This window comes from Equus quagga, chromosome 1, assembly GCF_021613505.1.
Source record: "Equus quagga isolate Etosha38 chromosome 1, UCLA_HA_Equagga_1.0, whole genome shotgun sequence".
In the NCBI taxonomy this organism is placed as follows: domain Eukaryota; kingdom Metazoa; phylum Chordata; class Mammalia; order Perissodactyla; family Equidae; genus Equus; species Equus quagga.
The window spans coordinates 114,045,137-114,058,108 of record NC_060267.1 but is presented as its reverse complement, the minus strand read 5'-3'; the positions used below and the strand labels follow the sequence as shown (position 1 = coordinate 114,058,108).

Below are 12,972 nucleotides of genomic sequence, written 5' to 3'. Positions count from 1 at the left end.
TTATCTTGCTAATTCTCAACAGATAAGCGATAAATTGTCCTACAGGATTGTATAGTCATGTGCTGCATAATGACATTTTAGTCAATGATGGACCACATGTATGATGGTGGTCCCATAAGATTAGTACCATATAACTTAGGTATATAGTAAGCTGTACCATCTAGGTTTGTGTGAGTACACTCGATGGTGTTCACACAATGATGAAATTGCCTAGCCATGCATTTCTCAGAACGTATCCCCATCATTAAGTGACCCATGACTATATTAGTTTTCTATTGTTGCTATAACAAATTCCCACAGAGTTACTGGCTTAAACAGTATGCGTTTATTATTTTACAATCGTATAAGTTAGAAGTCTAACACAAGTCTCACTGGGCTAAAATGAAAGTGTCAGCAGTGCTGTGTTCTTTTCTGGAGGCACTAGGAAAGAATCGCTTTTCTTGTCTTTTCCAGCTCCTAGAGGGTTACCTGCATTCCTTGCCTCATGGCTCCCTTCTTCCATCTTCAAACCCAGCAACATTGCATCTCTCTTCTTTCTGATCACTCTTCCATAACCACATCTCCCTTTGGCTGGCCACAGCCAGGAAAGGTTCTGTGACATTAAGGAGCCTTGTAATTACATTGGGCCCACTTGGATAATCCAGGGTAATCTCCTTATCTCAGGGTCCTTAACCTTAATCATGTCTGTATAGTCCCTTTTACCATGTAAGATAAAATATTCACAAGTTGTAGAGGTTAGAACATGGACATCTTTTAAGGACTATTACTCTGCCTACCACAGGGATCTTCCAGGAATAAAATACCTTCCCACATAAATGTTTTTCAGTCACTCTAGGAAATATTTACTGACTGCCTCCTTTATGATAGCTGCTTTTCAGGCACTGGGGACCCAGTGCACAACACACAGAGAAAGTCCAGCTCCCGTGGAGCTCATAGTCAAGTATAAAAATGTATTCATTTCTGACTCCCAGAGGGAAAGATGTATGAGAAAACTCTTCTATTTTAATATGTAGTATTCAATGTTTTCTATAACCCCAAATTTATTATGGGCACTATTTTATATAATGGAGGCACAATAAAAAAAAGAAATTAGGTTTATTTGTAATCTTGTAATGTCATTTAAACTAAAAATTTTAACATTTTTGCCCCTCACTCAACATTCCTGGTGAATATGTTTTCCTTTCCACTGCTTGGTTGTAGTGTCAGCAAGGGCATGAGATTTGGGGTCAGAAATGTGGCCAATGCTATGGGCCATGTCATTTACCTCCTCTGAAATCCCTCACCTCCACAATGGCCATATTAGTGCTGATCTTGCAGGTTCTGAGCAGAACTAATGAGATGACGCGTGTGCCACATTCAACAGACTTCTTTTGCTCTTAATAAATGCACCAGAAGTGTTAAGTCTTCTCATTTCCAAAAGATATTTCCAGAATTATACCTGGATCAGGAGTGGGGAAGGATTTATTGCCAAAAAGTAGGAAACCTGGCCCCTGCTCTCAAGAAGGGTTTAGTTTTACTGGAAAAATGAAATATATGAATTATGTACCTGAAGTGGTTAAATAGCAAAACAAGACAATTGAAATGAATTGTATGTCTGAAAATTGCAGAAGGGCAGAGAAGTGAAAGAGAGGAACAAAAGTGCCAAGGGGGAAAACAGCAGCCAGTGTTGATGGGTTAGGGGATCAGACTGTGTTGACATTGTGATTTATGTTGGGTGGTACCAGGACCTAAATTTACAAGAGTAGGAGATGTTCAGTTCATAATGGGACCTAAATGCTAAACAGAAAATCTGGAATCTTACTTATGGGTATGGGTATGGAGAAGCAATAAGCTAGAGATCAACAAATATTTTGACAATAAATATTAATTTGCAGGAAAATTGAAACTGCAGAAGGGTCTGGAAAGAAAAAGCCATGGTGGATGTTAAGAAATTCTAAAGAATTGGCTTCAATGAACTATTATTCATCCTAAACTGGTCTTAAAATATAAATACTGTGTGACATGTTTAATAAATGGTGTATAAATATTTTATGTCCTATTTTTTATCAAACTGACATTCTTTAATCTCTTGCAGAAAATCCATTTGCTGGTGATGTCGTCTCCTCCAGGGAAATCAGTTTTACCAACCTACAACCAAATCACACTGCTGTGTACCAGTGTGAAGCCTCGAATGCCCATGGAACTATCCTTGCCAATGCCAATATTGATGTTGTAGGTAAGCATACCTGGGAGCAGATGGTTACTTGCTATTTTCTAAAGGAAACTATTCAAGGTCATACTCACAAGTAGATTGAATTCTCCACACATAAAACATGGGCAAAAATCAAAGTACGTTCCAACTTACATTTGGGCATTAGACTTCATACTAAAATTGTACTTTCAAAAATATATTAAATTTGAATACTTTTCTAATTCAAGCATATGTACTATAATATTCAGCTGTTTTGATTCTTATAACATTAATATGGCTAGGATATGGAAAAACTTAATTTGCTCGTATTATTTCTTACATGAAAGTTTAAAACTGTATTTATGCCATTTTCACATAGATGTTCGTCCATTGATACAAACTGAAGATGAAGAAAACTATGCTACGGTGGTTGGGTACAGTGCTTTCTTATATTGTGAGTTCTTTTCTTCACCGGAGGCAATAGTGTCCTGGTAAGCTGGTACACGGTTTTCTTAAGAGAATGTCAGTTGTAAATTTCGCCTGTTTCTTCATCCATCATTTGACAGGCTGCATTGCATCCATGTTGTTACATGGACCCAATGCCTCTGAGAAATAAGGTAGAAAACTTCATCACCGACCTCTCCTGGACCCATTGACTAAATTTGTAGGATTCTCTCACATGGGGAAATATGGAGAGCCGTTTCTGCTCCCAAAGGAAAGCAAAGACTTGAAGTGATGACCAAGACAATTTTTCAGATAGATTTAGTTTTTCATTATGGTCACGTATTACTCTAAGATCATATACCACTTTCTTGTTATTGTTTTGGATATAATCTACATAGTTATCAAAGTCCACATTTCGTTTCAAATACGTATGCTTAAAACTTTTCCAAGATGTATTTTGCATTTAATTTCAATATATTGATTCGTATAATCAGTTCAAACACATTGTCATATGGATCTACCATATTTGTTACTTCACTAGAAAAGCTTGGTTAAATTCTTCTTAATTTTGTCATTAGAGTGAGGTGAGCGAGGCAGGGTCATGCAAAGGCAGAGTCAGATTCTGTCTTTGTTTAAAATTTGGGTGTTTTTTTCATTGTGGGTATTTTTGCATTAATTTTGATTTTTAAAAATACGCCATTAAAATGTTATTTATCTTGATTACTGAGAATCTTTTCGGCACACCCTTAAATTTTGCCTCTGAGGCAAATGCTTCACTTGCCTGGCCCTAGATGTGACCCTGTGAAGTCCTGTTTGGACAGCAGCCAGAGTTTGGCCTTTGGGTTTTTTAGCTCAGGCAGTCTCTTATTGCGTAACGTGCAGGGTAAATCAAGCTGTGGCAGCTGACGCTTGGAAAATGGATGAATGTAGGAGAAAATGACTCTGGGTTGATAAGGGTAAGTGTAATCCATGTCCACAGCACAGGGAGGACTTCCTGGCCTCTGATATTTCCAAATGACCAATGTTCTCCCAGGGCAGCAGGAGGTTCATTATCTCTTGCAATTACTGGCTTTCCCATTTAGTACCCTGAAGCAAACATTAACTAAAGAGTTCACCATCAATAAGCCAGAAAATATTTATTAAGCTCTGAGAACAGTTACAAAACAGTACTGATAGCTATTAAAAATACAGCAGAAGCATAGAGCTTGGACCCAGATTTCCTCCAGCCACAGTCTACTTGGGCAGGTAAAATGTACACCTATCACTCATTTTGGGAAAAATGTAAACCCCAGTGGAACATTTCCTAAGGTCTGCTAAGCTCTTCTTTTTTTCTTTTTGGAAAGATTGGTCCTGAGCTAACATCTGTGCCAATCTTTCTTCTTTCTTCTTCTTCTTCTCCCCAAAGCCCCCCAGTACATAGTTGTATATTCTAGTTGTAGGTCCTTCTAGTTCTGCTATGTGGGACACCACCTCAGCATGGCTTGATGAGCAGTGCTATGTCCGTGCCCAGAATCTGAACTGGCAAAACCCTGGGCCACCGAAGCAGAGAGTGTGAACTTAACTACTCAGCCACAGGGCCGGCCCAAGGTCTACTAAGCTCTTAGGGGATAAGCTTGAATAACATCAGTGACGAGTTTCAAAAAGAGTATACAATTCTGTCACATCCCACATTGACTTGTGCTTTCTATGTCCGTAGGCAGAAGGTAGAAGAAGCGAAACCCCTTGAAGGCAGACGGTACCACATCTATGAGAATGGCACATTACAGATCAACAAAACCACAGAAGAAGATGCTGGCTCATACTCTTGTTGGGTAGAAAATGCTAAAGGAAAAACTGCAGTCACAGCCAATTTGGATATTAGAAGTAATTTTTTGCTTTTGCTTTGCATGAATTCTCACGTGGGTTCAGTTTGTCTTCATTTTCCCAAATGAAACAATACAGTTGAAGTTCGAGCACCTGTTAAATTTCTTTAGTCAATTTCAAAACGCCTAGATTGTGTTTCAACAAAAGGTCATCACAGGATTATAGGATATGCCAATGATGTGCACACAGCTTTATAGAATTTTAAGAGGGAGCTAGGTGTTGTTGGAGATGAATGACCAGCAGTATTTAAAGATGGTCCATTTTGGTGTATTTCTGTATCTGTATTTTATTACAATAACCAACTCAGTGTAATGTCACCAGTAATCAACTCTTCGAGCTAAAAATTTCACAAATAAACTCATAAAAGCTCAGTCTCATAAAGACTGGGGCATGACAGGGTGAAGAGGGTTTTTGTCCTCTTTTTGAATCATCGTCACTGTTGTATTTCTTCTTTCTTCAGAATAAAATCCTGAGAAGCCATTAATAGTCTCTTGGGTTTCACTAATATTCTGATTTTAAAATTGTTCAGAGAATACTTTTCAGGAAAACACAAAGAATGGAGAGGTCCTGTGGTGATTGTAGGGAGCATTTGCATTTATTGTGACATGTCAATGGCACGGCCTGGTACTTAGATGACAGAGCACATATTCGTTTAATCGTCTGTTTTCACTGGTTTCTTAACATTTCTTTCTGTCTCTCCCCGCACACACATACCCTTTCTTCCTTCTTTCATTCCTTCCTTCCTTCTCTGCTGTCTTATATTCTTTTTTCTTTCACAGTATTTGTTTCTTTCTATATCCTAAAGTTATCCAACATGCCAAGCCCATGGACTATATTTTTTAAGCACATAAGTATTCTCGTACAGTGTCTACTTACGTCTGATGTCTCTCTGCATTTTCAAGTGTCATGTACAATTTTCAAAATACCCATATGACGTCAATGAAGATGATTCTTTGTATACTTTATAAAGCCAACCTATATCAAAGTTAAGCAACTGAGCCAGGTTAAAGGCAATGAGAGTGAAGCCTGGAATCCAAATGAACCTTCATATTACTGCTGCTCAACACAGTGCTTGGCCCAAAGTGGACCTCAAAACTACTAGCAGCCAGAGAGACGGACAAGTTCATAAACTTTTGGTCTATTCTAATGTCCATTTTATATATAAGGGATATATAGGAATCATATTAATGAAGGATTAAGGACATAATTTTTGCATATAAAAGAGGAATGTCAAGAATGGAGTTGAATAAGGGGCAATATAGCATGATTGAAAGCATGAGCTTGGGTCTCTGCCATACTTGAGTTCAACTCCCAGCTCAGCCCCTTACCAGGAAGGAAACTTTAGTATCATTATTTAATTTCATTTTAACCTTAATCTTTTCTGGAAAGTAGATATTAATATTCATAGAATTGTTATAAAAGGTTACAATGAATGTGAACTTCTTAGAAGAGTCTTAGTAAATAGAATTAGTGCTTATTAAATGGTATCTATTATTAGTAAATGGCTTTCTGTCTTAAATTTAGAATTAGGAGTAGGATGTTTAATGATTCACTCAAAATTAATTCAATTTAATAATGTCTTCAGGTTTCATGCCTAGAATACTAAATAATCAATTTTACTAACACTAAGTTTTTAATCAGTTTCTTGTAAAGTTTCTTCAGTTTCCGTAATGTAGTTAGCGAGTATTAGAACATGATTGTGGACCTGGAGGTCAGCTCATGAGATTTGGCCTCTGAGAGGGTTACCAAGTGCCACACTGGGATAAAGTATCCTGCCTTTAATATGTCCTTTAAGAATAAGGATTACATTTTGAAACAGTCATCATGAAACAAACATTTTTCAAGATACCCGTAGTACCAATGTTTGAGCTTCGTATTGTTCATACTACTAATTTATTTTCAAAATATCACTCACCATAACTCATTCAGCAAGTATGTATTGAGTGCCCACTGTATACAGGCTCTCTTCTGTGCTCTGGGGCTACTTGAATGTAACACAAGAGGTGCAGCTCCTACCTTCATGGAGCTGAAGTTCCAATTCCCCACCTTCATGTTGTTAGTTAATCTATGCATGGGCTTCACTATTTAACCTCAGGTTTGAATTAATAATAAACACTTTAACAGAAAATTAATTGATTTTCTTTTTGGTGCTTGGATCACATGTCCAGAAGCACTAAAAGGAGAATTTATATTATTTTCAACATCTAGAGACATTTCCTTGCTCACATTTTCCTCACTCCCTATTTCCAGGAAGTAGTAAGGGAAATTTTTATTAATTAATACTTCCACTCAAGTTTTGTCTGATACCCAGACCTGAATGGAAAGAAAATAGTAATGATATATGATGTTAGGCAATTACAGTGTGACAAACATTGCATGAGGATTTGACTATTATATTGACCATTTTGGTTATTAAATTCCAGACACTTGATAACAAAGTAAGCTGTGCTCTGTAGTTCTGACTAGTATGTTTGTTTGGTACAAACAGATGCTACAAAACTTAGAATTTCTCCGAAGAATCCTCGTGTCCCCAGATCACATACACTTGAATTACATTGTGAAAGCACATGTGACTCATATTTGAAACACAGTTTGAAGTTGTCCTGGAGTAAAGATGGAGAAGCCTTTGAAATTAATGGTACAGAGGATGGCAGGTAGGTAAACTATTATAAGTCGTAATATTTGCTTGGGATTAAACCTTGCATTTGAAAAAACTAGTGGCAAAAATATTCACACTGAATTAAAATACAAAAACCGATTAATAAATTTTAGTTTTCAAGACAATATTTAAAAGCTCATACAATGTCCTTGTTTCATGTTTCTCTCACATTTTTGTCTTCGTGTTTTTGCTACTGACTTTTCACATAATGTGTACCATCCTGTTAGTGCATGAAACAGAAACCACTCCAAGTAATTGAGGCATATTTGTTGCATGGGCTTGGGTGCTCACAAAACTATTGGAAAGATGAGAAGATAGGCCTAAAGGAAACTGCTTGCTAAACTTTTGGGTTCTTCGTCACATGGCACTACAGCTGCAATCCATATGTCTGGAAATTGCTGCTGTCTTCACTGCCATTTCGCCCCATTATTGCTGCTAGGGAGTCCAGCCACTGAGAGCTCTTATGTCTGCCAAAGTCACTGTCTGCTCATATGGCCCCAGAGGAGACAGTGCCCATTTCCCGTCTCTCTCCCATCTCACATGAATCTGGCAGAACCTAAATCTAATGGAATCCTTCCCATTAGAAAGTATTGGCAAGCACGTTTTTGAGCCTTCCAGCCACTATAGAGAGAATATAGAAAAAATAAAGAAGAAAGTGTGAGTAGATGCTGAATAGCACTAGACATTAAGTACATCAAGTAAGAGAAAAAAATTAGTGTTTACTGAATGCCTACACTGTCTTTTGAAAGCATGCAGAGGTCAGCTCTCCTTCCTTTTGAAGTTTTACTAAGTAGGATTAAAAATTGACCATCCTAGAGCCAAATCTCACCTGCAGTTATGTTTTGTTGTTTATCACTCTGTAAAAAGTACAACCAAAGATTTGTAGATAGGACCTGCGTTCCTTGGTAAGACAGCAGCAGTGTCGTGCGCTCTGGAGGCCATTGGTCTGGGTTTGAATCCCAACTCTGTGATCTTTTGGGTCTAAGACCTTAGACAAGATGCTTAACTTCTCTGTGCCTTAGTTTTACATTTTATAACATAGTTCAGTTAAAAAAAACTTTTTAAAGGCACTTTGTCATAGGGTTATTGTGGCTTAACATGCCAAGCTCTTAGAAAATACTAAGAACTCAGTCTAATTTAGCTATTGTGATTTGTACTACTTAATTTATCTGGTGGGATTGTCTCATTTCTGTTACCTTCTTGGCTTCTATTGGTATTTGTGTGTGTGTGTGCCACCTCTAGGCAAAGACATTGGTCTCAGCTTTGGTACTTAATTTATTTCATCTCACCCCTCCTGTATATGTAAAGGTTTGTGGAAAGTGTATATATTGCAACCAGTTGTCATTGAAACAAGAGGAGATTAATTATTGATACCTAAAAGGCTGCATATCGCAATAGAGATCTGAAGCCCTGTGTTAGTTCTCAGTTGATTTGTTAACTGCTCAGAGCTCCCCAAATTCTCCCTCTTTTCTCACTACTGTCTAGTTATTTGAGGTCTTCCATATGACACCTGGGCTACAGTCAAGAAAGGAAGCAGAGACTCAGACCTTGTTGGTAATATGACCTGCATATTTAGTCTCTGACCCCAGAAACTCCAACCAGATTCTTTGTGGCACTCTGTTTTATAGTTTCTGCTATGCTGGGGCTGACACTCAAATAAGCCCAGGGCTATCTAAGAGAACTAAGCAAGTGACACAGTTGCTGTTCCTAAACAAGGGGTGGGGGTGAGGAACAGGAGCCTTAGCTCAGAAGAGATCTCCAGAGTCGGGAAGGCAAGGAGGGACTGTTACTGGCTGATCTTGACTGGAGCCAGGAGCAGGCGCGGAAATAGAGCAGGGATAAGAAATTACAGGTATCTGCTGAATTTTAGAGAACCCTTATTAACTTCCCATTTCTCACCTTCTGCTGGGACACCTTCTCCTTATTACTAGCCTGGGGACCAGAAGCTTTTACCTAGAAAGAGGTTAAATTTCTGATCAAAAGGAAATAGAGAATAATGAGAGGTGAAATTCCTTCTTCTTTTACCCCCTGTCCCCTGTCATGTGTAGGGGTATGATAAGGCTGGAAACTGCCTCTCTGGCCCATTATACCCACTGACACACTTTCCTTTGTTAATTCTCACAGCAAGCCTATAAAGAAGGCTGGAATAACCTCACGCAGTTTTCTGTGGCTGTCTGCAGGTTGCTCTAGACCCCACACTATTGTTATCAAAAATGAAAAGGAGGATGGATGTGATATCAAACCATTTTCAAAATTTGGCCTGTGCTTAAGAAATGTAATGGGCACTGTTCTTGACCGTAGGCACAGCCAAGGACCCAGTCCTGCAGGAGAGACTGGAGTGGCAAGTGAGAGAGGGATATTCAGTATATGGATGTGTCTGTGAATAGGATGTGAGAGAAAAGGGTGTCAAGAGCACAAGAGAGAGGGCTCTATCTTTGGTATCAAGGAAGGGCTATATTCATCCTCAGAAAGGGCAGCAAATGAAGGTGGCAGAGCACAGCGGGTAGGGGAGAGGAATAAGGATGCAGAGATTATAAGGCATTAGTATAGGTAGAGATTATAAGGATGGAAGAGTCCCTCTCTAACGAATCAGCAAGTAAGGTAATCAGTTCAAGCAGAGAGGCAACAGAGGCAGGAGTTGGGGATCATAAGAAATATGATTAGTTACAAGCCAGCAAGGAATAAAATCAATTTAATTAACATTACTAACACCCTATGAACACATACTATGCTACGCTTTATACACTAGTTATTTTATGTGTTGTACTTCATTTACTTCTCCTGGGGAGAAAAAACATACTGTTATCCCCATTTTTTAGTTAAGGCAAATTAGGCTCAAAGTTTGGTTTAAGATTACAGAAGTCATAATTAGTAGAACTAAGCTGCGAACGCAGGTGTCCAAAGAGAGAATGACTTTGTCATATTGCCTTCAGCGATACGTGGTTATTACACAGATGGAATGGAATAAGACAACAGCAGAGGTTAACATGGGTTGGGAACTAGCAAGCTGGATATTGCAGGTGAAAGAGGTGAGAGGTTGTAGGGTGATATAGCAGGTTATTCAGGTGAGATAAGCAGGTAAAAACAGAGGAAAGGACTGGGAGGAATAGAGATGAAGATGAAGCTGGAGAGCAGCTTCTATGAGAGTAGAAACCATTTTTAAAATTTATACCGTGCTTAACAAATGTAATAATAGGGCTTCTTCAAGATTCTATTCTTCTTCAGGATCCAGTTGACCTATGATGGAAACATAATGTAAGAGAGGAATAAATGATTATTGTCTTAGGCATTGAGAATTTGGAGTTGTTTGTTACTGCAGTGTAACAGAGTGTCTCCTTGCTAACACAAATAGTTGTCAGATATTGACGTGAGCCAGAATTACCTATGAATCATGTTCAAATACAATGGCCCTTGCCCTTCCTCTCCAAAGTTTCTGATTTGGAAGATGGACTGAGGCCAAGACATGAATGTTTTTAATAAGCTCCCTAGGGACAACATACCTACCAAATTTTAAGGATCAGTGGGTCGTTCTACTTTGATAAATTTGAGGGCACCTGAGGCACATTTGTAAGATTAAAAAAGAGACCTCCTCTGGGATAATGAGTTACTAAAAAGTTACCCTTTCTTTCTGGCCTAAAGCAGCACCATACCAGAGTATAAATCTTGGCAAGAAGACTGTAGGCTAGGTTGCAGCTCTCAGGAACCCTTGTGGATGAGTAGCTTTGTGCAAGGCACAAACAACCCTGATGAAGTGGTTATTAAATTGCATTTCTTCATCTAAGAAGGTAAAATTTTCAAACATTGTCGGTATATGCAATATTCTTATATTGTACCAAATGGACACATAACTAACATGAACTGAGAAGCTAATTTATGTCAAAACTTTATCATATTTAGAATTACAGTGAGATTTGTTTTTTACTTTTTGTTGTTATATTTTTTTATTGAAGTAAGTTGACATACTATATTAGTTTCAGGTGTACAACATAGTGATTTGACATTTATATATATTATGAAATGATCACTGAGACAAGTCTAGGAACTATCAGTCAGCATTTAAAGTTGTTATAATATCATTGACTGTGTTCCCTATGCTGTACGTCACATCCTCATAACTGACTTATTTTATAACTGGATGTTTGTACCTCTTGATCCTCTTCATCTATTTTTCCCATCCCCCTACCTCCCTACCCTCTGGCAACCAACAGTTTGTTCTTTGTATCTATAAGTTTGTTTCTGATTTGTTTTGTTTTTAATATTCCACATGTAAGTGAAATCATATGGTTTTTGTCTTTCTGTCTGACTTATTTCGCTTAGCATAATGCCCTTGGCTCTGTGGCAAATGGCAAGATTTTATTCTTTTTATGGCTGAGTAATATTCTGTTGTATGTACCAAATCTTTTTTATCCATTCATCTATCAGTGGACACAGGTTGTTTCCAGTCTTGGTTATTGTAATAATGCTGTAATGAACATAGGGTTACACATATCTTTTTGAATTAGTGTTTTCGTTTTCTGCAGATAAATACTCAGAGGTGAAATTGCAAGATGGTATGCATGTTATGGTAGTTCTATTTTTAATTTTTTGAGGAGGCTCCATAGTGTTTTCCCTAATGGCTGCACCAATTTACATTCCCACCAACAGTACACGAGAGTTCCCTTTTCTCCACAGCCTTGTCAACACTTGCTATTTCTTGTCTTTTTGACAATAGTCATTGTGACAGGTGTCAGGTGATATCTCATTGTGGTTTTGATTTGCATTTCCCCGATGGTTAGTGATCTCGAGCATCTTTTCATTTGTCTGTTGGTCACCTGTATGTCTTCTTGGGAAAAATGTCTATTAATGTCCTTTGCCCAGTTTTTAATCAGATTATTTGTTTTTTGGTATTGAGTTGTATGAGTTTTCTATATATTTTGGATATTAACCCCTTATCAGATAGATCATTTGCAAATATATTCTCCTATTCAGTAGATAGCCTCTTTGTTTTGATGATGGTTTCTTTTGCTGTGCAAAAGCTTTTTAGTTTGATGTAGTCCCATATGTTTATTTTTGCTTTGGTTGCCTTTGCCTGAGGAGAATATCCAAGAAAATTTTGGTAAGACTGATGTCAAAGAGCTTACTGCCTATGTTTTCTTCTTGGAGTTTTATGGTTTCAGTTCTTACTGTCTTCAAACTGTCTTTCAAGTCTTTAATGTATTTTGAGTTTATTTTTGTAATTGGTGTAAGAAAATGATCTACTTTCATTCTTTTTCATGAAGCTGTCCAGTTTTCCAAACACCATTTATTAAAGAGACTGCCTTTTCTCCATTGTATATTCCTGTCTCCTTTGTAATATATTAATTGACCATATATGCGTGGGTTTATTTCTGGGCTATCTATTCTGTTCTATTAATCTATGTGTATATTTTTGTGCCAGAGCCATTCAGTTTTTATTACTGTAGCTTTGTAGTATAGTGTGAAATCATGGAGCATGATACCTCCAACTTTGTTCTTCTTTCTCAAGATTGCTTTGGCTGTTTAGGGTCTCTTGTGGTTTCATACAAATTTTAGGATTATTTGTCCTAGTTCCATGAAAAATGCCTTTGGTATTTTGATAGAGATTGCTGTGAATCTGTAGATCGCTTTGGGTGGTATGGACATTTTAACAATATTAATCCTTCCAATCCATGAGCATGGTATATCTTTTCTTTTATTTGTGTCTTCTTCAATTTCTTTCATACTGTCTTATAGTTTTCAGAGTACAGGTCTTTTATTTTGTTAAATTTATTCCTAAGTATTTTATTATTTTTAATGCATTGCAAATAAAATTATTTTCTCAATTTCTTTTTCTGATTGT

General features: G+C 37.6%; 1 protein-coding gene across 5 annotated transcripts in view; it reads left to right on the top strand.

Annotated features, from left to right (window-relative positions):
• Window positions 1–12,972, top strand: part of CHL1 (cell adhesion molecule L1 like) — a 214,199-nt gene that overhangs the window by 167,777 nt on the left and 33,450 nt on the right. For all 5 annotated transcript variants that reach the window (XM_046668608.1, XM_046668627.1, XM_046668592.1 and 2 more), the window contains 4 exons: window positions 2,075–2,215; window positions 2,550–2,661; window positions 4,311–4,477; window positions 6,966–7,131. In XM_046668608.1, coding sequence (XP_046524564.1) covers window positions 2,075–2,215; window positions 2,550–2,661; window positions 4,311–4,477; window positions 6,966–7,131 — 586 coding nt within the window. The remainder of the gene's footprint in view (window positions 1–2,074; window positions 2,216–2,549; window positions 2,662–4,310; window positions 4,478–6,965; window positions 7,132–12,972) is intronic.